The following is a 27,869-nucleotide window of genomic DNA, read 5'->3' on the forward strand; positions in this document are numbered from 1 at the left end:
TGTTCCTAATTGCTTGTTGTGGCATTTCTATAATGTTACTTTAAAATCTTTGTCCCTTTGTTGTTGGCATCTATTGCTTTTCCATTCAGTTTGAGACCTCCTTGGTTCTTAGTACAATTTCTGATTGAATACTGAACACTTTCATATTAAACATATTATGAGACTATAACATGTCTTACTTAAACCTTATTTATTTATTCATTTTTTTTATAGAGAGAGAGAGAGAGAGAGAGAGAGAGAGAGAGAAACAGAGAGAAGGGGGGAGGAGCTGGAAGCATCAACTCCCATATGTGCCTTGACCAGGAAAGCCCAGGATTTCAAACCGGCGATCTCAGCATTTCCAGGTCGACGCTTTATCCACTGCGCCACCACAGGTCAGGCCTTAAACCTTATTTATTCTCCTGTTCTGCAATGGCTCCACCAGAGAAGCGGGGGCAGGGCTGCCTCAGCATGAACAAATGGAGAAGGAAGTACAGGTTCCCCACTTTCACCTCTGTTGACATCTGTGGAGGGGAGATCCTTTTTATTGCTAAGTGCAGGTAGAAGAGCTGGCTTCCTATGTGATGTCCACTGACACAGTGGTGGGGCTGGTCTCGTTATTGCTGGGTGACAGTGAAAGGCCTAATTCTCTACTATGTCCCCTCCTACGTACCCCACTAGTGGAAAGAGTTAGAGCACCTCATTATTGCTGGGTAGGGATGGAATTCTAGGTTCTTCCTGTAGTCTCTACTGACACTGTTTTGTGGGTAGTGGATGGGGGACTCGTCACCAGCTGGCAAAAATAAAAGCCTTCTCTGACACTATCTGACATTGCCCTGGTACAGACCTGGGACACCTCATTATAGTCTGTGAGGGTAGAAGTTTAGGTTCTCTAATAGACTTTTGTTGTCAGGGGTGGGGATGGGGTGGTCACAGTATCCTCTGTGGTGTTTGGCTGGAATAGAGCAGTTACTGTCAAAATGTTCTGTTTTTCTTGGTTGCTCCTATCCTGGTACTTGGGCTTGGGCTAGAAAGGATGTTTTGTTGGCTTTATTTTTACCCCCTTTTCTGAGCTTGTTGATGTTTCCAGATTGCTGGCTTTTTTAGCTCCAAGTCTGGGTTACATGAAGCAAAAAGAGAATCCTGAGAACTCATTATGTCATTCTTTAATCCTGACGTCCCTAGTTGGTCCATCTGTCTTCTTTCCATCTTTCAGTCTTTTTGTTTGTTTTATATGTAATATTCAGGGTTTTTGTTGTACTTAGCATGAAGAACAGGAAGAGTATGTTTACTTGCTCTTCCCACCAGTAAAGAAAGTTCCCACTGTGAAACTTAGAGGATTTTAATATATTCACAGCTAAGTGCTATCTTCACCACTTTTAAATCATTTCTTAATCAATTTTAGAACACGTTCATCACTTCAATGCCTGACCTGACCAGGTGGTGGCTCAGTGGACAGAGCGTTAGACTGGGATGCAGAGGGCCCAGGTTCAAAACCCCAAGGTTGCTGACTTGAGCATGGGCTCATCTTGCTTGAGCAGGTTCACCAGCTTGAGTGCAGGGTAGCTGGCTTAAGCCCAACTGTTGCTGGCTTGAAGCCCAAGGTCACTGGCTTAAGTCAGGGGTCACTCACTCTGCTGTAGCCCCCTGGTCAAGGCACACATGAAAAAGCAATCAATGAACAAAGGTGCCACAAAGAATTATTGATGCTTCTTATCTCTCTCCCTTCCTGTCTGTCTGTCCCTATCTGTCCCTCTCTCTTTGTCACAAAAAAAAAAGCTCTGTGCCCTTTAGCTGTCAATCTTCCTTCATTCCCCAAACCAGCCCTAAGTAACCAATAATCTACTTTTTGTAGCAATATATATACCTATTGTAGATATTTCATATAAATGGACCAGAAAACATAATCTTTGTGACTGGTTTCTTTCAGTTGGTATGTTTTCAAAGTACATGCACACTATAACAGTTGTCAGGACAGTACTTCATTCCTCTTTATGGCTGAGTAATATTGTCATATGGCTATACCATACCATACTTTATCATTTCATCCATTGATGGACATTTGGGATGTTTCCATGTTTTGGCTATTATGAATAGTGCTGCTACAACATTCACATATAAACATTTTTCTGTGGACATATACTTTCATTTCTCTTGGGTACATATCTAAGAGTGGAAGTTGTGGTCAAAAGACAATTCAATGTTTTACTCTTTGATGAGATCCCAGATTGTTTTTCACTGCAATTGTATCATTTCGCATCCCTACTTGCAGTGTATGAGGGTTCAGATTGCTCTAAATCATAGCCTACAGTTTTTACTGCTGTCTGACGTTATGATTCTAGCCATCTAGTGAGTGCTGTCTCATTGTGGTTTTGATTTGTGTTTCTCTGACAGATACTGATGACACACATTTTTCATGTGCTTATTCGTCATTTGTGTGTCTTCTTTGAAGAATGTTTATTTCAGGTCCTTTGGCCATTTTTAAAATTGGGTCATCTTCTACTTATTGATTTGCATATGTTCTTTGTATATTTCAGATGCAAGTAATTTGCAATTATTTTCTCTAATTCTATGGGTTGTCTTCACTCAGTTGATAATGTCTTTTAAAGAACACAAGTTTACAGTTTAATGAAGTCCAATTTATCAATTTTTTTCTGTTACTCATGTTTTTTGTGTTAGATCTAAAAATCCCTGTTATTTGTAGATTATTATTTAATAAAGCTGAAAAAAAAAGAATCCCATGCCAAACGCAAGGTCATGACAGGTTACCCTTTTTTTGTCTGCTAAAAGTTTTATAGTCTTAGCTCTTACATTTAGGTCTTTGATCCGTTTTGAGTTAATTTTTGTATATAGTGTGAGGTAAGAGTACAACTTTTTTTGCATATGGCTATGTAGCTGTTCCAGTACCATTTGTTGAAAAGAGAATTTTTTCTTCACTGGATGGTCTTGGCACCCTCGTTGAAAATCAGCTGACCATAGATGTGTGGGTTTATTTCTAGAATCTCAATTCTATTCCATCAATAGATATGTCTATCTTTGATGCAAGTAACACACTGCTTGATTAGCATTGCGTTGTACTAAGTTTTGAAATTAGAACTGTGAGTCCTCCTAATTTATTCTTTTTCATATGTCCCTTGCTTTTACTAATAGTTATTATCAATACTTTTATGTTTTTTAATTCTTTTTTTTTCTTTTTCAAAAGTAGAGACACAGAGAGAATGGGGCAAGGGAGGAAGAATGGGAAACATCAACTTGTAGTAGTTGTTTCCCATATGCCCTGATCGGGAATCAAAACTGGAATATGCACATGCCAGGCTGATACTCTACCACTGAGCAAACCAGCCAGAGCCATGCTTTGCTTTCAGAGACATTCTTTCTCAGTAATGTGCCCTCTTGAATAAACCATCTTTTCTTGGTTACAAATCTTCTGGGGCAATATAGACTCTGGTGAGTGAGTGATAAGACTTTCTTTTACAAAAATAAAGGATCAAAAAAGAGAGGAAAGAGATTGCAGAAGGGTTCTAAGGCATTAATTTCAGGGAAGTTAAGAATCTATCTAAAACTAATCTCAAAACTAAACATGCTGTTTTGTTTCATAGAAAGCCTTGGTATTGTCCTACTGATATTCATATTTTATTTTAGTTTGAAGAATACAAATATAGTGGTCATGGCTATGAAGAAAATCCAGATTCCCGAACCTATATGGTTTATACTTTCTGACAATATACTGTCTCATAAAATAGTCAAGAATTTTCCATTTAAAGTCCCAACTACTGCTGTCTTTGCAAATGAGCTATATAAGGCAGAAACAATGACAAACCCATTACATATTTGTTGAGTCTCCTAATATAATGCTTCTAAAATAAGCTAGGAGAAAAATAAGAACACTACTACTTCCAAGTAGAAATAAAATGATATTTAGTATAATTTAACAACAGTACCTCCCAACCAAGACCAGCTACAAAATCTTCATATGCCTGACTTCCTCCTGTATTGGTGAGAATGGAATGTTTATCTTCTTGTCCTTCAGCAACATAAAATACTGCAATCTTGTGTGTCTCTCGGCTGTAAAACAAAAAAATTATACCATTCTTTTAATCACTTATTTATCCATTCATTCATCTAATAATCATATTTTATATGAACAAAGTATATGGCAATAAAAAGATAAAAATTATTTAAATCTGGATGTCAGAGTAATAGTGGCATGAGAAATACCCTTGATCTCTCCCTTTGAAATTTCAACAAATTGAACAGCTATAACTCAGCAAAGGATCTCCAGCTGGGCTGTCAGGCTTACCTGAAAGATACGTGTACTCAACTGACTAAAGGTCGGAAGAGTAAAAAACAGGGGGCAAAAGATAAGAAGCACTCAGAGTATGACTCTGGAGAGGAGAGAGGCCGGACTGTCTGGGCTTTTGTCTGCCGGAGCTCCGGAGAGGAGAGAAACCCAGAGTGACTGGGTCTTCTTCTGCCAGCAGGAGAGGAGATATTGGGGGAAATGTGGTGTGGTACTGAACCAAAGCAGAAGAACGTGTGATGACCACACACCAATGCTCCCATGATCTGCCTGCAGCCTGCACTCAGAGACACAAATATACAAAGTGCAGCTCCCTAGCCTTCCAGATACTGCATCCCTCCCCTAGCGTGTACGAAGAGTGACAGTGACATACTCCACAGCTGCAAAAAAAAAAGGTGCTCTGTGTCTGGTGCCCTGCTCTGTTGGGACACAGGAAGAAGCACCTTGAGGCCTGATATCCCCATTGCTAAAGTGGTAAAGCCCTCACAAGTCCCACCCACCATTGCAATTGCAGACCTGCCTACACCTTTGCCAAAGCAGATTCTCAGCAGAGTTCAGCCAGGGATTTTATAGAGTTAAAACTTGTAATACAGTACCATCTACTGGAGAGAGATAGAAAAACTTCTTGGAAATGATTTCTTCAAAGTTTTTGTTCTTTAGTTTTTGTTGTTCTATTTGATTTTGATAGATTGTTGGGTTTTTTTTGGTTTGTGTATTTTGTTTTTTTCTGCTTTTTCTCTTTAATTTTAACTTAATTTTAAATTTACTTTTATCTTTTTTTGGTTTTTTGCTTTATTTCTTAAGAGTACCACTCTCAAATGTCCTCAAGACAGAAAAAAAGGAATACTATCAATACAAATATTGATCAACTTATGACCTATGCAACTTACGACCATTCGACTTTACGACCACAATCACTAGCCACGACTGCTCTGCGTCTGGCAGCGCAAGTGTTGCCCAGCTAGGTGTATGACAGTGAGGACCAGCTTCTGGCAGCACTACCATCTCTGTGTGCACCATTTCAACTGTTATCCCAGACTTGGTACAGCAATTTGTGTTTTGTGTCTTGGATATTTTTCATCAAACCCCTCCCAAGATGTCTACCAAGAGGAAACTGTCTTTGCAAATATTAAACCAGTTGTACTGGTAATGCAGTGTTTTACTTAAACCTGACAAATGTAAAAATAAGAAACAAAATGGTGTAGAGATGATACAAATGGCATAAAATGAACAAAGAAAATTATGATATATAACAGTAATGAAAGAAAATTATGATAAAATAACTTAAAGATTTTTATAACATCATTTCACAGTACTGTACATATAGCCTACTCAAATTACGACCAAATTGTGTTACAACCGGTCTGTCGGAACCAATTGTGGTCATAAGTTGAGCACTAGCTGTAACTATGAAAGAGATGCAGTCCAGAAACACAATGAAAAATCTCCAGAAAGCAACCATAATCACATGGTAACCTTGGAGTTAAATGATAGAGAATTCAAAATTGCATTTCTGAAAATACTCAATGAGATGTGAGGAAACACTGATAGGCAACTCAATGAGCTCAGAAAACAAAATAAATACTCCACTAGAGAGACTGAAACTTTAAAAACAGAAATGAAGAACCCAACACATAAATTGAAATATTAGCTAGCAACTTTAGCTAATAGAACAGGTAGAAGAGAGAATCTGTGACATTGAAAACAGGTAACTAGAGATGATAGAGAGGGAAGAAAAGAGAGACTCAAAAATTTTAAAAAATGAGAGAGCTCTACAGGAACTGTCTTACTCCATCAAAGAGAGCAATATAAGAATAATGGATATATCAGAAGAAGAAGAGAAGGAGAAGGGAATGGATAGCCTAGTCAAACAAATATTGAGAATTTCCCAAGCCTATGGAAAGAGTCAGAGCCTCAAATCCAAGCAGCAAACAGAACACCTAGTTACCGCAGTCCAAACAGGGTTTCTCCAAAGCACATTGTAATAAAAATGTCAAAATCAATGACAAAGAAAGAATCCTCCAGGGAGCAAGGGAAAAGAAGAACTTAACATATAAAGGAAGGCCCATCAGGTTCTCATCAGAAATTCTCTACAAGCCAGAAGAGAGTGGACCCAAGAATTCAAAGTACTGAAAAAGAAGCATTACTGGCCAAGAATACTATATTCATCAAATGTGCCCTTCAAAATGAAGTTGAAATAAAAACTTTTCCAGATATACAGAAAGTGAGAAAATTTATCACCAGAAAACCCCCACTGCAGAAAATAAATACTCAAAGGAACGGTTATAATACTAAATACAAAGAACAAAGCAACAAAATACTACAATTAAAAGCTCCAACAAAGTTAAAATATAAAGACAGATAATCTGTGACAACAAAAACATAAAAGAGGAGAGAAAGAAGGTCTGAAGATGCAAAGGAGGATGGAGTGTAAAAGCACTCATATGACAAATGACTCATATATATGAAACTTTTTTTCTCAATAACCTAATGGTAACCACCCAAGAAAAACCAAAATTGAAATACATACCTTAAAAAAAGGGTAATAGAGGAAAGAAGCATGGAGTACCACCAAACAAAAACAACTGACAGAAACACAAAAGAACAAAAGGAGACAGATAACTACCAGAAAACAAAACATACACTGTCTATAGAGAATCCCGATATGTTAATAATTACTCCAAATGTAAATGTACTGAACTCATCAATAAAGAGGCACAAAGCAGCAGATGGGTCAAAAAGCAAAACCCAACCATATGTACCTTCGGGAGACACATCTAAGTTGCAGGGACAATAGGAGACTCAAAGTGAAAGGATGGAAAACAATTCTCCAAACAAATAAAAAAAAAAAAGCAGCCTGACCTGAGGTGGCGCAGTGGATAAAGCGTCGACCTGGAAATGCTGAGGTCGCCGGTTCGAAATCTTGGGCTTGCCTGGTCAAGGTACATATGGGAGTTGATGCTTCCAGCTCCTCCCCCCTTCTGTCTCTGTCTGTCCTCTCTCTCTCTCTCTCTCTCTCTCTCTCTGTCTCTCCCTCTCCTCTCTAAAATGAATAAATAAAAAATTTAAAAAAAATTAAAAAAAAAAAAAGCAGGTATGGCCAAACTTATATCTGACAATACCATCTTTAAGACAACAAAGGTAACAAGAGAAAGAATGGACATTTCATAATGAGAAAGGGGACACTATATCAAGAAGATATAACACTTCTTAATATATATTCACTGAAATCAGGTAGCACCAAAATATATACAGCATCTACTAACAAATATAAAAATGTAAACAAAAACACAACCATAGTTGGAGGTTTCAACAGACCACTGATGTCTTTACATAGATCATCCAAACAGAAAACTCAATGAGGAAATATTGGCCTTAAACTAAACATTAAACCAAATGGATATAATAAACATTTTATCCCAGAACATCATTTTATATATTCTTTTCCAATGTGCAGGGAACATTCTCAAGAATAGGCCATATGTTGGCCCACAAAACTAACCTCAACAAATTAAAGAAGACTGAAATTATACCAAGTGTATTCTCTGACAATAAAAATTTGAAATTAGAATTAAACTGCAAAAAGGAAGTAAAAACCCCATTAAAATATGGAAATTAAACAACACACTTCTAAAAAATTACTTGGTCAAAGAAATAAAAGCAGAGATTCAATATATACAGACAAACATGAATGACAGCATGACATGTCAAAACTTCTGGGATGAAGTAAAAGTAGTAATAAAAGGGAAGTTTATATCATTACAGGCTATATCAAGAAACAAGAGAGATCTCAAGTAAACAAACTAACATCACATCTGAAAGAACTAGAATAAAAACAAAGGCAACCCAAATTCAGCAGAAAGAAATAGTAAAAACTAGAGCAGAACTAAATGAAATAGAGAAGAAAAAAATATAGAAAAAAGAGCTGTTTCTTTGAAAACATTGATAAAATTGACAAACACCTGGCTAAATCCACTAAGGAAAAAAGAGAAATGACTCATATAAACAAAATCTGAAATGAAAGAGGAGAAATTACCACCATCACGAAGAAGTGGAAAAACTAAATATACTTATAAGCAGGGAGGAAATGGAAACAACAATTAAAAACCTCCCCCAAAATAAAAGCCCAGGACCAGATGGCTATACTAGTGAATTCAAAGATGATTTTGTACCTATCTTTCTCAAAGTCTTCCAAAAAATTAAAGAAGTAGCAAAACTCCCTCCTAACACATTTTCTGAGGCCAACATAACCCTGATACTAAAACCTGGTAAAGATAACACACAAAAAAGAGAAAACTACAGACCAATATCTCTAATGAATATAGATTTTAAAATCCTACAAAAATACTAGCAAACTGAATAAAACAATACATTAAAAAAATAATATATCATGATCGGGTGGGATTCATTCCAGGAGCACAAGGATGGTTCAACATAGGCAAATCAATCAATGAAATACACCACATTAACAAAACAAAGAACAAAAATCCTATGATTCTCTCAACAGATGCAGAAAAAACATTTGGTAAGATACAATATCCATTTGTGTTTAAAATACTCAATAAAATGGGTATAGGAGGAAAGTACCTCAACATAATCAAGACCATACAGGAAAAACTATCAGTGAAAATCATACTAAATGGTGAAAAACTGAAAGTTTTTTCTCTAAATCAGGAACAAAACAAGGATGCCCACTCTCTCCACCCTTATTAAACATAGTACTGGAAGTTTTAGCCAGAGAAATCAGGCAAGAGAAAGAAATAAAAGGCATCTATAGTTGGAAAAAAGTAAAGATATCACTTTTTCAAACAACATGATCTTGTATATAGAAAACCCTAAAGACTCCACTGAAAAACTATTAGAAACAATAAACAAATACAGTGAAGTCGCAGGATACAATGTCAATATACAAAAGTCTACTGCTTTTCTATATGCCAACAATGAAACTTCAGAAATTGAATTGAAAAAGAAAGCTTTTTACAATTGCAACAACAAAAAATGCCTAGAAATAAACTTAAAGGATGTGAAAGACCTATATACTGTAAACTACAAAGCATTATTAAAAGAAATTGAAAAAGACACAATGAAATGGAAGAATATCCCATGTTCATGGACTGGAAGAATCAACATAGTTAAAATGGCCATATTAACCAAAAGCAATAAACAAATTTAATGCAATCCCCATCAAAATCCCAATTTCATTTTTTATAGAAGTAGAACAAAAAAAATCACCAGATTTGTATGAAAATATAAAAGATCCTAAATAGCCAAAGCAATCCTGAGAAAAAAGAATGGAGCTGGGGTACCACATTACCTGACTTCAAATTATACCTTAGAGCAGTGGTCCCCAACCTTTTTTGGGCCATGGACCGGTTTAATGTCAGAAAATATTTTCACGTACCAGCCTTTAGGGTGGGATGGATAAATGTATCACGTGACCGAGACAAGTGTCAAGAGTGAGTCTTAGACGGGTATAACAGAGTAAATCTGGTCAATTTTTAAAAATAAAATATCGTTCAGACTTAAATATAAATAAAAAGGAAATAATGTTAAGTTATTTCTTCTTTCTCCACAGACTGGTACCAAATAGCCCATGGACTGGTACCAGTCCATGGCCCAGGGGTTGGGGACCACTGCCTTAAAGCCACTATAATCAAAACAGCATGGTGTTGACAGAAAAACAGACATACAGACCAATGGAATAGAAATACAGCTACATATATATGGACAAATAATCTTCAACAATGGAGTTAATATACACAACGAAGAAAAGAAAGCCTCTTTAAAAGATAGTGCTGGGAATAGATGAACTTTGTGAAAACTTAAACAAAGAGATAGCAAGCATAAAAAAGGACATAGAAACCTTTAAAAAAAAACAAACACCAGAAATGAATAATATCTTTTTTGTGTGTGTGTGTGTGTGTGGCAGAGACAGAGAGAGAGTCAGAGAGAGGGGCAGATAGGGACACAGACAGACAGGAAGGGAGAGAGATGAGAAGCATCAATTCTTCGTTGTAGCTCCTTAGTTGTTCATTGATTGCTTTCTCATATGTGCCTTGACTGGAGGGCTACAGCAGACCAAGTAACCCCTTGCTCACACCAGTGACCTTGGGCTCAAGCTGGTGAGCCTTGCTCAAACCAGATGAGATCGCACTCAGGCTAGTGACCTCAGGGTCTCGAACCTGGGTCCTCCACATCCCAGTCTGATGCTCTATCCACTGCGCCATTGCCTGGTCAGGCGAATGTAATATCTTAAGTGAAGAATGCACTAGAAGGAATCAATAGCAGTCAATAGCTTAGATGAAGTAGAGAATCAAATCAGCGATTCGGAAGACAAGATAGCAGAAAACACCCAATCAGAGCAACAGGTTAAAAAAAGAATTAAAAAAAAAAAAGATAGTTTAAGAGACCTTTGGGACAACATGAAGTATAACAACATCCACATCATAGTGGTATCAGACAAGAAGCCAGAGAGCAAGGGAATGAGAACCTATTTGAAGAATTAATGACTGAAAGCTTACCTAACCTGGTGAAGAAAAAAGACACACAAGTTCAGAAAGAGCATAGAGTCCCAAACAAGATGAACCGAAATAGGTCCAAACCAAGTCACATCATAATTAAAATAGTAAACGTTAACGACAAAGAGAATATTAAAAGCAACAAGAGAAAGATAGTTACCTACAAGGGAAGTTCCACAAGGCTACCAGCTAATTTCTCAACAGCAACATTTTAGGCTGGAAGAAATTGGTAGGAAATATTCAAAAGTAATGAAAAGCAAGGACCCACTACCTAGATCAGTGGTCCCCAACCTTTTTTGGGCCACGGACTGATTTAATGTCAGAAAATATTTTCACAGACCAGCCTTTAGGGTGGGACGGATAAATGTATCATGTGACCGAGACAAGCGTCAAGAGTGAGTCTTAGACGATGTAACAGAGGGAATCTGGTCATTTTTAAAAATAAAACATTGTTCAGACTTAAATATAAATAAAACGAAAATAATGTAAGTTATTTATTCTTTCTCTGCAGACCAGTACCAGTCCGCAGCCCGGGGGTTGGGGACCACTGACCTAGATTACCCAGCACAGCTATCAATTAAAATGGAAGAAATGAAGAGCTTGTCAGACAAAAAAAAAAAAAAAAAAAACAAAGCTAAAGGAAATCGTAACCACCAAACCAGTATGACAAAATATGTTAAAGGGTCTTCTAAAAGAAAAGAAAGGGAACATAATTATAAAGAATAAAATGGCAATAAATATATACCTACCAATAATCACTTTAAATGTCAATGGCTTAAATACTCCCATCAAAAGACATAGAATAGCAGAATGAATAAGCAAATAAGGCCCATATATGTTGTCTACAAGAGACCCACCTCAGAATGAAAAGACACACAGACTACAAGTAAAGAAGTGAAAAAGATATTTCACGCAAATGAAAACAACAACAAAAAAAGCTGAGGTAGTAATACATCAGACACAGAGGGGAAGGAGGTTGGAGCTGGGTGAAAAAGATGAAGGGATTAAGCAAAGGAATAAAAACAGACACAGACAACAGTAGGGTGATTATAAGAGGAAAAGGGGGGAGGGGAAGGTAGAAAAGGGTAAAGGTGGGATAAATGGTGATGGAAGGAGACATGATTTGGGAATGGTGAACATATAATACAAGGTACAGAGCATATAATAATGTACTGTATTATAGAGTTCTACACCTAAAGCCTATATAATTTTATTAACCAAAGTCACCCCAATAAATTCAGTTAAAAATACTTATATCAGACAAAATAGACTTTGAAACAAAGGCTATAACAAGAGACAAAGAAGGTCAGTAATTAATGATAAAGGGATCAGTCCAACAAAAGGAAATAACCCTTATAAATATTTATGCACCCAACATAGGAGCACCTAAATATTTAAGGAAATATTGATGGACATAAAGGGAGAGATCAACACTAATATAGTCATATTAAGGGACGTTAACACCCTATTAACATTTATAGGTAAATCTTCCAGATAGAAAATCAACAAGGAAATAGTGGCTTTAAGTAACATATTAGACCAGATGGATTTAATTGATATTTTCAGAGCAATTTAGTTTCAAACTACAAAATATAATTGCACATGGAAAATTTTTCAGGATAGACCACATATTAGGACATAAAACAAGTCTCAAAAAATATAAGAAGATTGAAATGATAACAAGTATCTTCTCTGACTGCAATGATATAAACTACAAATCAATTACAAGAAAAAAAAACAAAAACAAATAAGCACATGGAGGCTAAGCTAAATAACATGTTACTTAACAGTGATGTAAAGGAAGAAATCAAAAGATACTTTGAGACAAATGAAATGAAAAGACAACAATATATGGGATACAGCAAAAGCAGTCATAAGAGGAAAACAGCAATACAGGCCTACCTCAGGAAATAAGAGAAATCTTAAATAAACAATCTAACCTTTCACCTAAAAAAATTAGAAAAAGAACAAAAAAAGTCCAAAGTTAAAAGGACATAATTAAGATCAGAGCATAAATAAATGAAATAGAATCTAAAAATACAAAAGATCAATAAAACCAAGGGCTGGTTCTCTGAAAAGATAAACAAAATTGATAAAGCTTTTACCAGGCACATTAAGAAAAAGAGAGTACCCCAGTACATAAAATGAGATATGTCAGAGAAGTAACAACTAATACCACAGAAATATAAAGGGTTATAAGAAAATACTATGAACAATTATATTCCAATGGCTGAACAATCTGGAAGAAATAAATTCCTTGAAACATATAATCTTCCAAGGCTGAATGAAGAAGTAGACAATCTGAAGAGACCAACTACAACTAACCAACCAAATCAAAGCAATAACCAAATAACTCCCAAAAAACCAGTCTTGGGCTGGATGGCTTCATAGGAGAATTTTGATAAACATTCAAAGAAGAACTGACACTTATGCTTCTCAAACTATTCCAAAAAACTCAAGAGGAGAGAAGACTCCAAGTTCATTTTATGAAGCCAGCATGATCCTGATTCCAAAACCAGATAAAAGCACTATAAAGAAAGAAAAGTATAAGTCATCATCACTGTTGAACAGATCCAAAAATCCTCAAAAAATATTAGCAAACCAAATTCTGCAACACATTAAAAAGATCATACACTATGATCAAATGGGATTTAGTCTTGGAATGCAAGGTTGGTTCAGTATCTGAAACCATCAATAAATCAACAAACAAGTGCTAGTGAGAATGTGGAGAAAAAGGAACCATTGTGTCCTGTTAGTGGGACTGCCAATTGAGTACTATTAAGTGGGACTGCAGATTGGTGTAGCCACTATGGAACACAGTACGGAGGTTCTCAAAGAATTAAAAATGGAACTGCCTCATGACATAATGATTTCACTTCTGGGTATGTATCTAAAGAAACCTAAAACAATAATTTGAAGGAACATATGCACTTCTATGTTCACTGCACTATTATTTACAAGAGACAAGATATAAATGCAACCCAAGTGCCTATCAATAGACGACTGGATAAAGATGATGTAGTACATAATGAAATATTACTTGGCCATAAAAAGGAATAGAATCTTACCATCTGCAATAGCAGAGATGGACCTAGAGGGTATTTTGCTAAATGAAATAAGTCAGACAGAGAAAGACAAATGCCACATGATTTTACTTATATAGCCACATTAAAGTTATACAGGTATTCTTACACAATGTTGGTAACATTAGAAAGTAGTATTTAATAGAAAACAATTTTGCAATATAGTTGGCCTGAAATAAGTTCTTATGCTTTGGCCTAATATTTCTAGAAATCTATACCAGGGCAAGAAATTTTTAAAAATTTAAATGTCCAATAATCATAATATTTGGCATCATAAAGAAATATTTTTGAAGAACATCAAAATGACTGAGAAAAATGTTCACAATGTAAATCTTACAAAGGATAACTTACTATATATTACTATAATGCCAGTTTTGTAAAACAAAAAAAATCATAAGTATAAGTCTATTAAAAAAGAAATACTGAAGATATATAAGTAACTACTAACAATAGTTTTATAAATATATGGATTACTTTTGTTTTATATTTTCTATAATAGCCAAAGAAATTAAACATTATTTTATTTTAAAAAGATCATTCAGAGGAATGTTTAAAAAAAAAACACCAGTGGATAGGATCAAAGAAGATGCAGGAATTAGCTAATTTATATATCCATAACACACAGATACAGACAACAGGGTAGCAATTCCTAGAGGGAAAGTGGGGATGAAATGGGAGGTAGACTTTGCATAGGTCATTACACGAGAAGTAGAGGCTGATATACTGAGTGGGACATTTCAAACCATGTCAACACAACAAATTTAAAATAAAAATTGAAAAAATAAAGTATAACTAGGCAGTGACACAGTGGATAGATTGTTGGCCTGGGATGTTGAGGACCCAGGTTCAAAAACCCTGAGGTTGCCATCTTGAGCCCAAAGGTCACTGGCTTGAAGCCCAAGGTTGCTGGCTTGGCTGGAACCCCCTGGTCAAGGCATATATGCGAAAGCAATCAATAAACAACTAAGGTGCCACAAATACGAGTTGATGCTTCTCATCTCTCTCCCTACTTGTCTTTCTGTAATTCCCTTCTAAAATAAGAAAAATAAATAAATAAAAATGAAAATCACTAAAAAATTAGAAAAAAACCCAGGAATTATAGGAAATGAGTACAGATTACATTACTCCATAACTTTGGTAGTGACAGGCATGAAAAGTGTAGATATAGCTTGAAACGACAGTAACTTGAAACTGTTTTGTTTAAAGGCAAACTACAAACATACAAACATGAATATAGTAAGAGGAGCAAGCAGAAATTCAAGATAAAAAGGGGTAACTTGTTGAAGATCCTACAATAGGCAGAAAAGGCGGGAAGCACACATACAGATAGAGGGAGAAAAAGCTTTTTTTAAAAATATTTTTCTGAAGCTAGAAACGGGGAGAGACAGACAGACTCCCGCATGCGCCCGACCGGGATCCACCCGGCACGCCCACCAGAGGGCGACGCTCTGCCCACCAGGGGGCGTCGCTCTGCCTCGACCAGAGCCACTCTAGCGCCTGGGGCAGAGGCCAAGGAGCCATCCCTAGCGCCCGGGCCATCTTTGCTCCAATGGAGCCTCGCTGCGGGAGGGGAAGAGAGAGACAGAGAGGAAGGAGAGGGGGAGGGGTGGAGAAGCAGATGGGCGCTTCTCCTGTGTGCCCTGGCCGGGAATCGAACCCAGGACTTCTGCACGCCAGGCCGACGCTCTATCACTGAGCCAACCGGACAGGGAACAAAAAGCTTTTTTGAAACTGATAGTGAATAAGAGAAGATAGCTCAACAGAAATTTTAAAGAGACAGATGTGAGGCAGAGTTGTTGGATGTTGAAAAGTCCTTAATAATCTTACTCACTTTGCATTCCTGTATAATGGTGATGGCATGGTGGGTGGCTTGTTTCAAACTAATTTCCCAATTACCAGAAATCACTGGACTTAATTACTGACACTAATGTAAGTCAAAATGTGAATGTGTGGAAGAACAAACGTTAAGAAGTACTGTTCTAGGCCTTGGTTGGGGGCTCAGTGGATAGAGTGTTGGCCTGGTGTATAGATGTCCCAGGTTTGAGTCCTGGTCAGGACACAAAGGAGAAGCAACCATTTGCTTCTCCCCACTCCCTCTCCTCCTCTCCTTTTCCCCTCCCACACCCAGTGGCTTGATTGGTTCAAGCATGGCCCCAGGCACTGGGGATAGCTCAGTTGGTCCAAACACATCAGCCTCAAGCACTAAAAATAGCTCAGCATTGCTGGGAAATCCTGGCCAGGGTGCCTGCAGGAATCTGTCTCACTATTTCTCCTCTTCTCACTTAAAAACAAAAACGAAACCCCCCCAAAAAACAGAGCTACTGTTCTAGCAAATTGTCTTTCATATAGGAGGTCACACACTTCAATTTTGGTGAGGTTAGAATAGATACGACCTTTTTACTATAATGAAGAGTCCTAGGAACAAAAAAGTGGTGTGTAATATTTACTCTGACAAACCACGTAAGCAGTGAACAGGGCTAAGAAATATGCCAAACAGCTGAGAAGACTGTTGAAATAAAGGACTATGAATCTACAGTAATACTTTTTATCACCACATTGGCTTAATAATTTTCTCTATGGTAATGTACTGCTGCCTAGGAGTAGAGAAAGATGTTAAAAATTATTCTGATAGAGAATTGATTATTGCCATAAACTTAACTGTAGGATAGTGTTTAGGGTGCTAGATATGGCATTTTAAAAAATGGTTGACAGTGTGTGAATTTGCTGGATAGGAAGGCAAGTGAAATCAGAGGTGGGTAGGCAGATTTAATGTGGGAACAGGAAAAGTAAAAAACTAGAGATATGTAATTATGAAACACCAGTTGAGTGAAGATACGAAAGAGTGAGAAATGTGGATGTTAAGGAGGATGCAAATTTCAGATCTCAGAAATATAGGTATTCTTAATAATGGTAACATTCAAAGTGTTGCTTTATTTTTGTATTTCTAGTTATACTGCCAAGAGGCACCTATCCACAAATTTCATTTTATTTTTATTTTATTTTAGTGAGAGGAAGGGAGGCTGAGACAGACTCCTGCATGTGCCCCAGCCAGGATCTACCTGGCAAGCCCACCAGGGGGCGATGTTCTGCCCATCTGGGGCCTTTGCTCCGTTGCAACCGGAGCAATTTTTTAGCGCCTGAGGCAGAGGTCATGGAGCCATCCTCAGTGCCTGGGGCCAACTCACTCCAACTGAGCTATGGCTGCAGCAGGGAGGGGAAGAGAGAGAGAAGCGAGAGGGGGAGGAACGGAAAGTAGATGGGCACCTCTCTTGGGTGCCCTGACCAAAAACGAACACAGGACATGCACACGCCAGGCCCACGCTCTGCCGCTGAGCCAACTGGCCCGAGCCTCCACAAATTTCATTTTATAAGTCTGGAAAGGAAAGTAGCACATATATATAAATTAATTAGCCTTATAGGAAATCCAGTTAAGTAATATTTTGTAGTTTCTACTAATTGTTTCCCAGGTAATCTCATCCAGATACAACAGGAAAATAGAGATCATTAAAATGATTTTATAACGGGGTTTTTACCCCGAGGTCGCTAGCTTGAGCACGGGCTCATCTGGTTTGAGCAAAGCTCACCAGCTTGGACCCAAGTTGCTGGTTTGATCAAGGGGTTACTCGGTCTGCTGTAGCCCCATGGTCAGGGTACATAAGAGAAGGCAATTAATGAACAACTAAGGTACCACACAAAAAAATAATGATTGATGCTTCTCATCTCTCTCTGTTCCTGTCTGTCTGTCCCTGTCTGTCCTTCTCTCTGACTCTATTAAAAAAAACAAAAAAACAAAAAACAGGGTTTTTACACATCAAACTCTACATTTTAATGGGTACATATCCAAGAACTTATAGAGAAATCAGATTTGTAGCAATCTAACAAACTATATCCATACAACCAGTCATTTCATTTGGGGCCTCTTAGAATAATCAAAAAGATATATTTGGAACGTCTGAGTATGGGAAAACCAAAAAAATAAATAAAAAAAATATATATATGGCTTCAATCAGATTTCTGCAACTCAAAAGATGATTATGAAATTCATAAAAAAGGTTTGAACAATTAAAAGATACCAAAAATTTTAATGTAAGCCCTGCATTTTTCTTTAGTATTTCTAATGTATAAATAAATAAAATACAGATTCTCCTCAGAAACAAGTAATTCAACAATACAGTATTACGCATACATAAACAGAGAGATGGCTGACAGTTGCTAGTAATAAATTTGGGGTTTTCCAACAACTTACCACTGTCTTGAATCCAAATTCCTAAGTTCTCTAAGTAGTTTTTCATTTTTCTTCAGGAGATGAAAGTTCCTCCTAAATAGAGAAATTTATGAACATTTTCATCACCTGTGCAGTGAATGATATGACACTCTCGGAAATACATACTTTCCACTCTCCTCCTGCAACTCTTAACACTTTTCTTGCCTTATTATAGTTCTAACACAAAAAGGAACAGACCTTACAAAAATGTAAAGAATATATGTCATTACTTCTGTTCAGACCTTCATAAATTTCTGCTAGTGGATCAATATCTATCCACCATTTCATTTTTCTTTGCAAATGAAGTAAGCCTCCCAAACTCACATCCAGAAAAAAATGAGTAAAAATACTTATGGATTCCTTCTCAAAAGTTTCATAAAGTGAAAAAGTTTTTCCTCATGAGAAATAAAATATTCTCAAAATCTAAATCATTACCAAGTAAGCATGTAAAATCTGGGTGGAATTTGCTTTCTTCCTTGTTTTATACTGTGTATTTTATACTATGAAGCAATGTAGGTATAAATATTACCAAATATGTTCTATAGATACAAAATACCATAATCCTCTCTTATCCACAGTTTCATTTACCTATGGTCAACCGAGGTCTGAAAAGATTAAATGAAAAATTCTAGAAATAATTCATAAATTTTGTGTGCTGCTTTGAGTAGCATGATGAAACCTCACTGTCCTGCTCCATGCTGCCTGGGACATAAATCATCCCTTTGTCCAGCGTATCCTCACTGTACATGGTACACACCTGTTAGTTAGGAGGCACCTTGGTTACCAGAGAGAGAAAAACCACATTCATATAACCTAGTTTACAGTATATTGTTACAACTCTACCATTTCTACCATTTTATTATTACTTATTGTTAACTCTTACTGCGCCTACTTTATAAGTTAAACTTTATCAGGAGTGTGTATGTAACATTTCATATATATGTAGTACTATCTCATTGCAGGCATCCCCTGGGGGTCTTGGCATGCATTCCCTGCAGATAAGGAGGGAATTAACATATGTACAAATCATAATCATGAAATCAATGCCTGCTGAGGTGAAATACCGCTTCTCACCTTTAATTTTTCTTGAGACAATATACAGACCATCCTATAGCAAAATAGTAGAATACATTTATATGAATAACAATTATCTATATTTGGAGATATATCATAAGGCCGATCGTGTTCTTGATATAATGTGGCTTTCCCATAAGCCAAAGGATATTCCCTTCTAATAAACGTTTAAATCAAGTTAAACATTAAGCAAGCAAATAGTACTCTTTCAATACTTCATATGCATTTGAGATTTATTCATCTAGTAATATCTGAGCTCCCCTTCTACAAAATGAAATACTTGAAATAATGCTTCTTGTATATATACTCACAAATATTAGGGGATATTTCAAAATGACTATGAAGTGATTAAATATCCCCTAATTTTTGTGAGTCATATATTTCCCTCTAGCTTTCAATTTCATAGAAATTTAGAAAGTAACTATATACAAATAATGCTTTCTACTAGTGTGCAATTTCAGTACTTTATGTACATTACCTAATTTAATCCTCACTATTATGTGAGGTGGGACTTATTTCCTTACAGGTTAAATGACTCTAACCTGGGTCTTCTGATTTAAGTCTAATGCCTTTTCATTTGACTCCTACCTAATTTACTTGAATACTTCGTGTGTTTATGCTAGTGTTTAAAGAGGCTTTGTAACATGCATAAAATTTTTTTTTAATGATGGTCAGATTCTTTTCTTGATTTGATGCTAAATCTTGAGTTAATTCCAGATACAAACAAGAAATTATCATATTGGTATTTGCCAAAAAAAAATCCCATTAGGCTTATGTGACATAATAAATATATATTTGGATCTGATACAGAACTCCTAAAACCGTTGTAAATTTCTGAGTGATGGAGCTGACAGAAACATCTTCATAGAGTTCCTAGATCCCTTAGGATGTCCTGGGTAACTGGAGAATTTTTTGTCCTAAGGAGGTGACTCTTGGTGGGCTCCTCGATAATTTCAGAATGAGGCCTTGTTACTAGAAATATCAACCATGACTAGAAGATTGGAACTTTGAATTCTATCTCTGGGTAAGAAGAGGGTTTATAGATTGTTGATATCAATTATGCCTATATGATTCCTCCATAAGAATCTCTAAATAATGGAGTTTTAAGAACTTTTGGTTGGTGAACACATACAATGTGCTGGGAAGGCAGGCAGCCCTATACTTGGAACCCTTCTAGAACTCTATCTGGCCATTTATTTGTATTCTTTATAATAAACTGGTAAATGTAAGTAAATGTTCTGTGAGCCATTAGAGTTAATTATCAAACCCAAGAAAGGGGTTGTGGGAAACTCTGATTTAGAGCTGGTTAGTCAGAAGTACAGGTGAACCGGAATGAAGGGCAGTCTTGTATGTCTGAGCCCTTTAACTATCTGTGCTAACTCCAGGTAGTACTGGAACTGCTTGGTGTGGAAAACCCTCACATTGGTGTCACAAGTGCTTTGAATTAGAAGAAAGTTGTTCCTATCAGCTTACATAAAGGTTGAAAAAATAAGTTTTTTTTCAATTATATGAGCTATACTTTCTAAATCCGATAGATCTACTAGTCATTATGAAAATGTTAATAGTTAATTTATTAGGTTACCTTTTTATTCCTTGAATACTGAAATAACTCAGTGGACTCAAAACAAAAAAAAAATCTGCCTGACTGGTGGTGGCGCAATGGATGGAGCATGGACCTGGGATGCCGAGGGCCCTGAGATCGTCGGCTAGAGTGTGGACTAGCTGATTTGAGCGTGGGCTCACCAGACTGAGTGCAGGGTCACTGGCTAGAGTGTGGGATCAGCAATATGATCCCAAGGTCACTAGCTTGAGGCCCAAGGTCATTGGCTTGAGCAAAGGGTCACTGGCTTAGCTTGAGGCCCCCCCCAGGCACATATGAGAAGCAATCAACAAACAACTAAAGTGATGCAAATATGAGTTGATGCTTCTCATCTCTCTCCTCCCACACTTCCTGTTTTTATTTCTATCTCTCTAAAAAAAAAAAAATCTGCCTACTGGTCAAGAAACTAATTGATGGATAAAATTTAGTGAAGAAAAAAGACTAAAATGCTTGATCAAAAGATAAACAAGCCTGGTCGGACTGGGACCCAGAGGACCCAGATTGAGACCCTGAGGTCGCCAACTTGAGCGTGGGGCTCATCTGATTTGAGCAAGGCTCACCAGCTGGAGCCCAAGGTCACTGGCTCGAGCAAGGGGTTACTCGGTCTGCTGTATCCCCCCCTCCCCCTGCATAGGCCCATATAAGAAAGCAATCAATGAACAACTAAGGTGCAGAAACAAAGAATTGATGCTTCTCATCTCTCTCCCTTCCTGTCTGTCTGTCCCTATCTGTCCTCTCTCTGTCTCTGTCACACACACACATAAAAAAGAACATAAAAGATAAATAAGACTAATGTGTTAAAAGAAAAAAATTTCTGCTTTAGTCTTACCTTTTGTCCCAGGAATTCATTCCCAATATACTAAGAAGCAATCTGCAATAATAAAATGCCGACTGAGGCTTTTGAGGTGCTGGTTCATCTTGCTCCACAGCTTTCATGTTTAAGTCATTAAAATGTTTCTCAACAAATTCTTTTTCCTCTGTATGTTGCTTGAGGATAGCATTAATAACATCATTTTCCTGTTTTTCCGAAATGCACACAGGCTGTGGAGCAGGGATATTAAGTGAGATGCCAGTTCTCTGTAAGCATTCAGGACTAGTTACACCTAAATACTGCAAAAGCTCATCCAAAACATCTTCTTCATCTCTGATAGTATCCCAAGTTGGTACAGTTTCTCTAAATCTTCTTTTAAACTGGCAGGAAATCTCATCTTTTACTGTTGTGCCTTCCAAACATTCATTAGATGTAAGAGGCTCCTCTGGCTTCTCTTGTTGAGTCAATGAAAGTACGAGAGATGTAGGTTCTGACAAGCCACTTACAGGAGGTGGGCCATACAGGATTGCAGAATCCCATGAATATTTTCCAGAGAGATCACGTACTATAATTCTGACATTTGAATTGGCTGAGGCAAGACCAGCAGATAAACCTCCTCCTGGTATACTCTCTTCCGATCTGATCTGAATACAGGACACTAAGGTTGTATTGTTCAACACGAAGAACTGGATATTTGGACTCTCAAAGAGTTCAGGAGAAAGTTCAGTACTTTCACTGTAATGATTGTCGTGATTTTCACACACTTGACTTGTTAACATAGCAGGACCACCACTCATTGGATAATGACCCAAGTGATTTACCAGATGCGTAATGACAGTGCGGGCAGCTATAGAAATTAATCCTTGCTGCATTTGAGTTTTCACTAGAAATAAAAATAAATAATAAGTGGAAATACTATTGCTTCCTTGGATATCATATAACAATGAAACCATTAGACAACAAATAGGAACTTCATCACATTATCAAAATCACATTCAAGAACTCCGGTAATTATTAATATTTCCAACTTAGACTGGATTACAGGAATAATGGCAAATAAGAAAACTGTTATTTAATGAAGTTTTGCTGTTAATTTTATAAGGAAGCCCTTTTTAAAATTTTTGCTTATGGAGTAATTTCAACTTAAGCCTTTAAATACACATCATACCTTAAAAGGAGGATCACAAGTATTAGAAATGACTTAGCACTTACATTAGAAAGCCAATGAAATCCCACTGATAAGTTTATCTCATGAGCAGTTCAGAAAATTTACAGCATGCCTTTAATGTCACTTAATTATGGCTTTTATCAATGATGTACCAGTTTCAGAGAAAAGCGACCTTTCACTAAACTTCAGGAGTTGTCATCAATTTAATCAGTGAGTCACTGTTATCAGTATATGACAAGAAAGCTTTATTTTAAAGGAAAACATATTTTATGAGCCTGCATATGAATTTTTTTCCCTAAGGTATTCTTTAGGAGCATTGTGGTCTAGTTTGAGCAGTTAGTTGTATGTAAGAAGGATTTTTTCCTCCCGTTTAGCATATTAGGGAAAGCAAATAGATAAAGAACATATCCATATGAGTAACTTTTAAAAATCACAGGGAACAGTAGGAAGAAAAAACTCAACAAACAGCAATATGAGGCCTGAAAAGGCAAGGTGCCCAATGGCAGAACCTAAAAAAGGAAAAGGGAGAAAAGGGGAGAATGAACACAGAAAAAAAAAAGGGAGGAAAAAGAAAGTGGAGATAGACAGTAACATGTCAAAACCCACTAGACCAAGACTGCCAGTGTCATTCTAAGGAGTGTTGATGTAGAAACCAGCTTAGGAATGAGTGGTGTCACGAAGTGGGGACAATTTGGTGATGTTCATTTTTTTTTTTTTAAGAAAGAGAGAGACAGGAAATGAGAGAGATGAGAAACATCAACTCACAGTTGGGGCACTTTAGTTGTTCATTGATTGGTTCTTGTATGTGCCTTGACCAGGGGGATCCAGCTGAGCCAGTGACTCCTTGCTCAAGCCAGCGACCTTGGGCTTAAGCCAGGGACCTTGGACTTTCCAACCTGGGACCTCAGTGTCCCAGGTCAATGCTCTACCCACTTGTACCACCACCAGTCAGGCAGTGATATTTATATCTTGATACTTTTCATCTAGGAGATGGAAGGCGAGTTGTCAATGGTAAAGAAGTACTAATCATTCATACAGAAAGAGGATTTTCGTTTTGTTTTTGTCTGTGTGTGTTTACAGTGTTCTGGTCTTAGTTACAGACATGATTACAGAATGACTGTATCTCTGTACTGTTCTACCAGTTACGGAGTGACCTGAGTATTACTTATATTCTGAAAGTCAATCATTTGAGAATACTATGGCCTAGATGTCAGAATAAATATATAATCAAAATATTATCTATAGTCAATAAATTCCTTAATCTTAAGTGTACTTTGTGATGAATTTTGGTAACCATATAAACTGTGTAACCACCAACAAAATCAATATACGTATAGTAAAATTCCTACCACAAAAAAGGATAAATTTTACTTTATATAAATTATACCTCAATAAATCCAATTTTAAAAATTTATAAGACTAGCTTGTACATTGCTGGTATGATTACTTAAAAAGAGGTCAGAGAGAAGAATGTTACATTTTCAAGGCTACAGCCATCAAGAGTCAGAACCAATACCACTGGGTATGGGGTGAGTTAGCAACAAACCAACTGCTATGCCATTAATACTAATATCAACTCCATTATTTCAACTCTATAAAAGGACAGTTTTCTTTGGGCTTTTGATTGATTTTGAAACGTTACCAATTACCAAAATGTCAAGCTTTTTCCATTATCAATCAATTTTTATGTTTACATACATGTACATAGAACATTTTTCAGTTTACTTAAAAACTCAATTACATTGAGCTGTTTTACCCATTATATTTATGGCTAGTTCTGAAAATCAGTTATCCAACACTAGATAACAACATTAAATGATTAACCTTAATTCAGTTCCACATTTTCAAGACTATAAGTAAAAAGATATGTCACGAGCTGATGAAAAACAGAGGGGTGGCTTGCTTTTTCTTCTCTAATTATAACTTAGAATATAATAAATGTTAACACTTTAAGGGACCTTATAGAGAATTTAGCCAGTACTTCTTAGTACGTACATGAGGACAAACAGGTTCACAGAAGTCAAGGGATTTGCCTGTTATAGAATATTTTACATCAGTACTGGTCTTTTGCTTCCCAGCTCAATGTTACTTCCATCTTTACCACAACTGTGATCTCTATATTTTTGTCTTTTGTTCAGCTGCCCTTTGCTTTTGGTAAATCACTGACATATAAAACCAATTCAAAATTTTTTTTTCTGTATATACTAACTTCAAAAACCTATTATTTAGCATAAATTACTATATAAAAAGCCATGATAAATTGAAAATGCTCATTTAAATAAGACAAAATCTTGTCTTAAATGGTAATAAAATATATAATTAAAGATTTAAAATGTTTTTGATGTAGAAAAATAATTTTCTTTATTTTCTTTCTTCCTTTTGAGTGATAAGCTTAAAAAGATGGCTCATTTTATTTTTTACTTTTTAGCAAACATTTCTGAAGAAGCAAAAGAGTGCAATTTAATAGACACAGATCTCAGAAAAGAGAATTCCTGACTCTGTCTCTGGCTTGCTCTGTGATCATGGACAAATCACATAAAACTCCTTAAGACCTATTTTTCTCTAAGAGTACCACAGACTTTTTGTGAAGATAAACTGAAAACATACACAAAGTTAGATATAACAGAAGCAATATAAATCATTCCATTTGGAGAGCATTATAATTAACATAGGTTTTTTAAGTTCCTTCTTTAAACTCGCTTATAAATAAACTGTAAGAATAAACCAGCTCTTTCCCTAAAACATTACCCCTAAGTCCAGGTACCAGTCCATTCTACAGATGTTCTTCTCAAACGAAGAAACAGTGGCAATGCAATTAAAATAAACTTGTTCAGCAATATGTCATAATTATCATTTAGAAACTTAAAAAAATAAATTTAAAGCATTTTCTGTCCTAAATTGTTTTTCTAAATTTAGGATATGTATAAATATTAAATGATAAAAATCTCTCAACTTGTTACTTGGGAGGTTAGACTTATATTTTAGTTATAAACTATAGAACATACAAATCTCTCTTCTACATATCTACTTAGATATAAAGAAAACATGACATGCTCTAGTTTAGAAATTCAAAATGAAATTCTAAAATAACCAGCCTTGTGCGAATATGCAAAATGAAGATATCAATGTTTCTAAGGCTTTGTGTAACAAGCATTCATTTAAAAAAGTCTATTCAAGGTTGTCTTTTCAGATTGTCAGATTAAACAAACCCTACAGCATTTTCAGCAAACCCATAATTACAGATTATTATGGCATACAAAAGCAACAAGACATAAAAAGCTGCTGCAATTCACTGCACTGTAATAGAACATGCCGAGGAAGTTAATTTTGGCAAATGCTTTAAATATTAGCTTTGCATAATATGTATAGGTGAAACTATAATTAGGACAAAATGAATTCTTTGGAGCCTCCTTTCACTCTGACCCTGCAAATGATGACTTTTTGCTAATAAGACTACTGCCATTTGACAAAAAGCCAACCTCACTACCTTGCTTTATTCTTTAGTAAATTTAATAATTACCACTACTCCTGCCAATAGTTCTCAAATCAGACTTGTTCAATCCAATACTGAGTTTATTAGGAACACTCGATGTTTAGAAATCTTTGGCCAAAAAAGTACTTGAAGATGATGAAGCATGCTTTAGACAAGGGCACAATGATTAGTCATTTTAATCACATTAAAAAAACGCAGCATGTAGTCACCACAGACCACAGAATCACCTGCTGTTAGTTCACAGCTGTTCCTAAAAGGTTTTGCATTTATCTGGTCCTTAATACCTTTAAGAAATTCCAAAAGGAATAACTACATTTAGAGAATAGTAATCCATAATTTATTCGGTAACAATATAAAGCTCATTTATTTAAATCTTTACCTTTGTGTCCTTTAAAGTGACTATTTGTTAACAGTACAATAAACTTGGTAGAAATATATCAAAATTTTCCTTTACATAAGAAAACCATTTCTTCCACTATTTAAGAAATATGCTATATTGTCTTGAATCAAACTTTTAGCATTTTACACCTTTAGAATGCGAAAAGTGTGCACATGAATAGACGAGTTAATAAAAAAAGTTGTACATATACACAATGGAATATTACTTGGCTATAAAAAAAGAATAAAATTTCAGATGGCATAGATGGACCTAGAGAGTATTATGCTAAGTGAAATAAGTCAGACAGAGAAACACAAATACCATATGATTTCACATATATACAGAATCTAAACAACAAAATAAACAAAACAGAAATAGACTCATAGATACAGAACACATATTTATGGTTGCCAGAGTGAAGGAGTGTTGGGGTTTGGGATGAAAAAGGTGAAGGGATTTTAAGAAAAAATTGGTAGTTATAAAATAGTCATGGGGATGTAAAGTAAAGCATAGGAAATACAGCCAATAATATTATAATAACCATGTATAGTGTCAAAGTGGGTTCTGGAAATACTGGAGAGATCACTTTGTAAATTATGACTGTCTAGCCACTATGTTTGCTATACACCTGAAACTAACAAAATAATGCTGAATGTCAATTTTAATTGAAAAATAATTTTTTTTTAAAATGCAAAAAGCCCCTGGCCAATTGGCTCAGTGTTAGAGTGTCTGTGTGGCCTGTGGAAGTCCCAGGTTCGATTTTCGGTCAGGGCACACAAGAGAAGTGACCATCTGGTTCTCTACCTGTCCCCTGCTCCTTCTTTCTCTATCTCTTTCCCTCCTGCAGCCATGGCTCCAATGGTTCAAGCAAGCTGGCCGTGGGTACTTAAGATGGTTCCATGGCTTCACCTCAGGTGTTAAAATAGATCCATTGCTGAGCAATGGAGCAGCAGCCACAGATGGGCAGAGCACTGCCTGGTAGGGGGCTTGCTGGGTGGATTGCAATCAGGGCTAATAAGAGTCTGTCTCTCTGCCTCCCTGTCTCTCACTTAATAAAAAAAAGAAATAAAGAAAAAAATGCAAAAAGCAATTGTTTTCATATAACTTTATTACATAAGATAAACACAGAATTTTACTATACCAAATCTAAAGAAATAATTTAAAGTTGCAATATCAAGTACTGTCTAAGTTATTTTGCTA

General features: G+C 36.2%; 1 protein-coding gene across 5 annotated transcripts in view; it reads right to left on the reverse strand.

Moving 5' to 3' along the window:
- The window catches only part of RALGAPA1 (Ral GTPase activating protein catalytic subunit alpha 1), a 262,025-nt gene that overhangs the window by 67,204 nt on the left and 166,952 nt on the right, over positions 1–27,869 (reverse strand). For all 5 annotated transcript variants that reach the window (XM_066343584.1, XM_066343586.1, XM_066343587.1 and 2 more), the window contains 3 exons: positions 21,648–22,512; positions 18,127–18,198; positions 3,921–4,044 (listed from right to left, as the gene is read on the reverse strand). In XM_066343584.1, the coding sequence (XP_066199681.1) occupies positions 3,921–4,044; positions 18,127–18,198; positions 21,648–22,512 (1,061 nt within the window). The remainder of the gene's footprint in view (positions 1–3,920; positions 4,045–18,126; positions 18,199–21,647; positions 22,513–27,869) is intronic.

This window comes from Saccopteryx leptura, chromosome 6 (assembly GCF_036850995.1).
Source record: "Saccopteryx leptura isolate mSacLep1 chromosome 6, mSacLep1_pri_phased_curated, whole genome shotgun sequence".
Classification (NCBI taxonomy): Eukaryota; Metazoa; Chordata; class Mammalia; order Chiroptera; family Emballonuridae; genus Saccopteryx; species Saccopteryx leptura.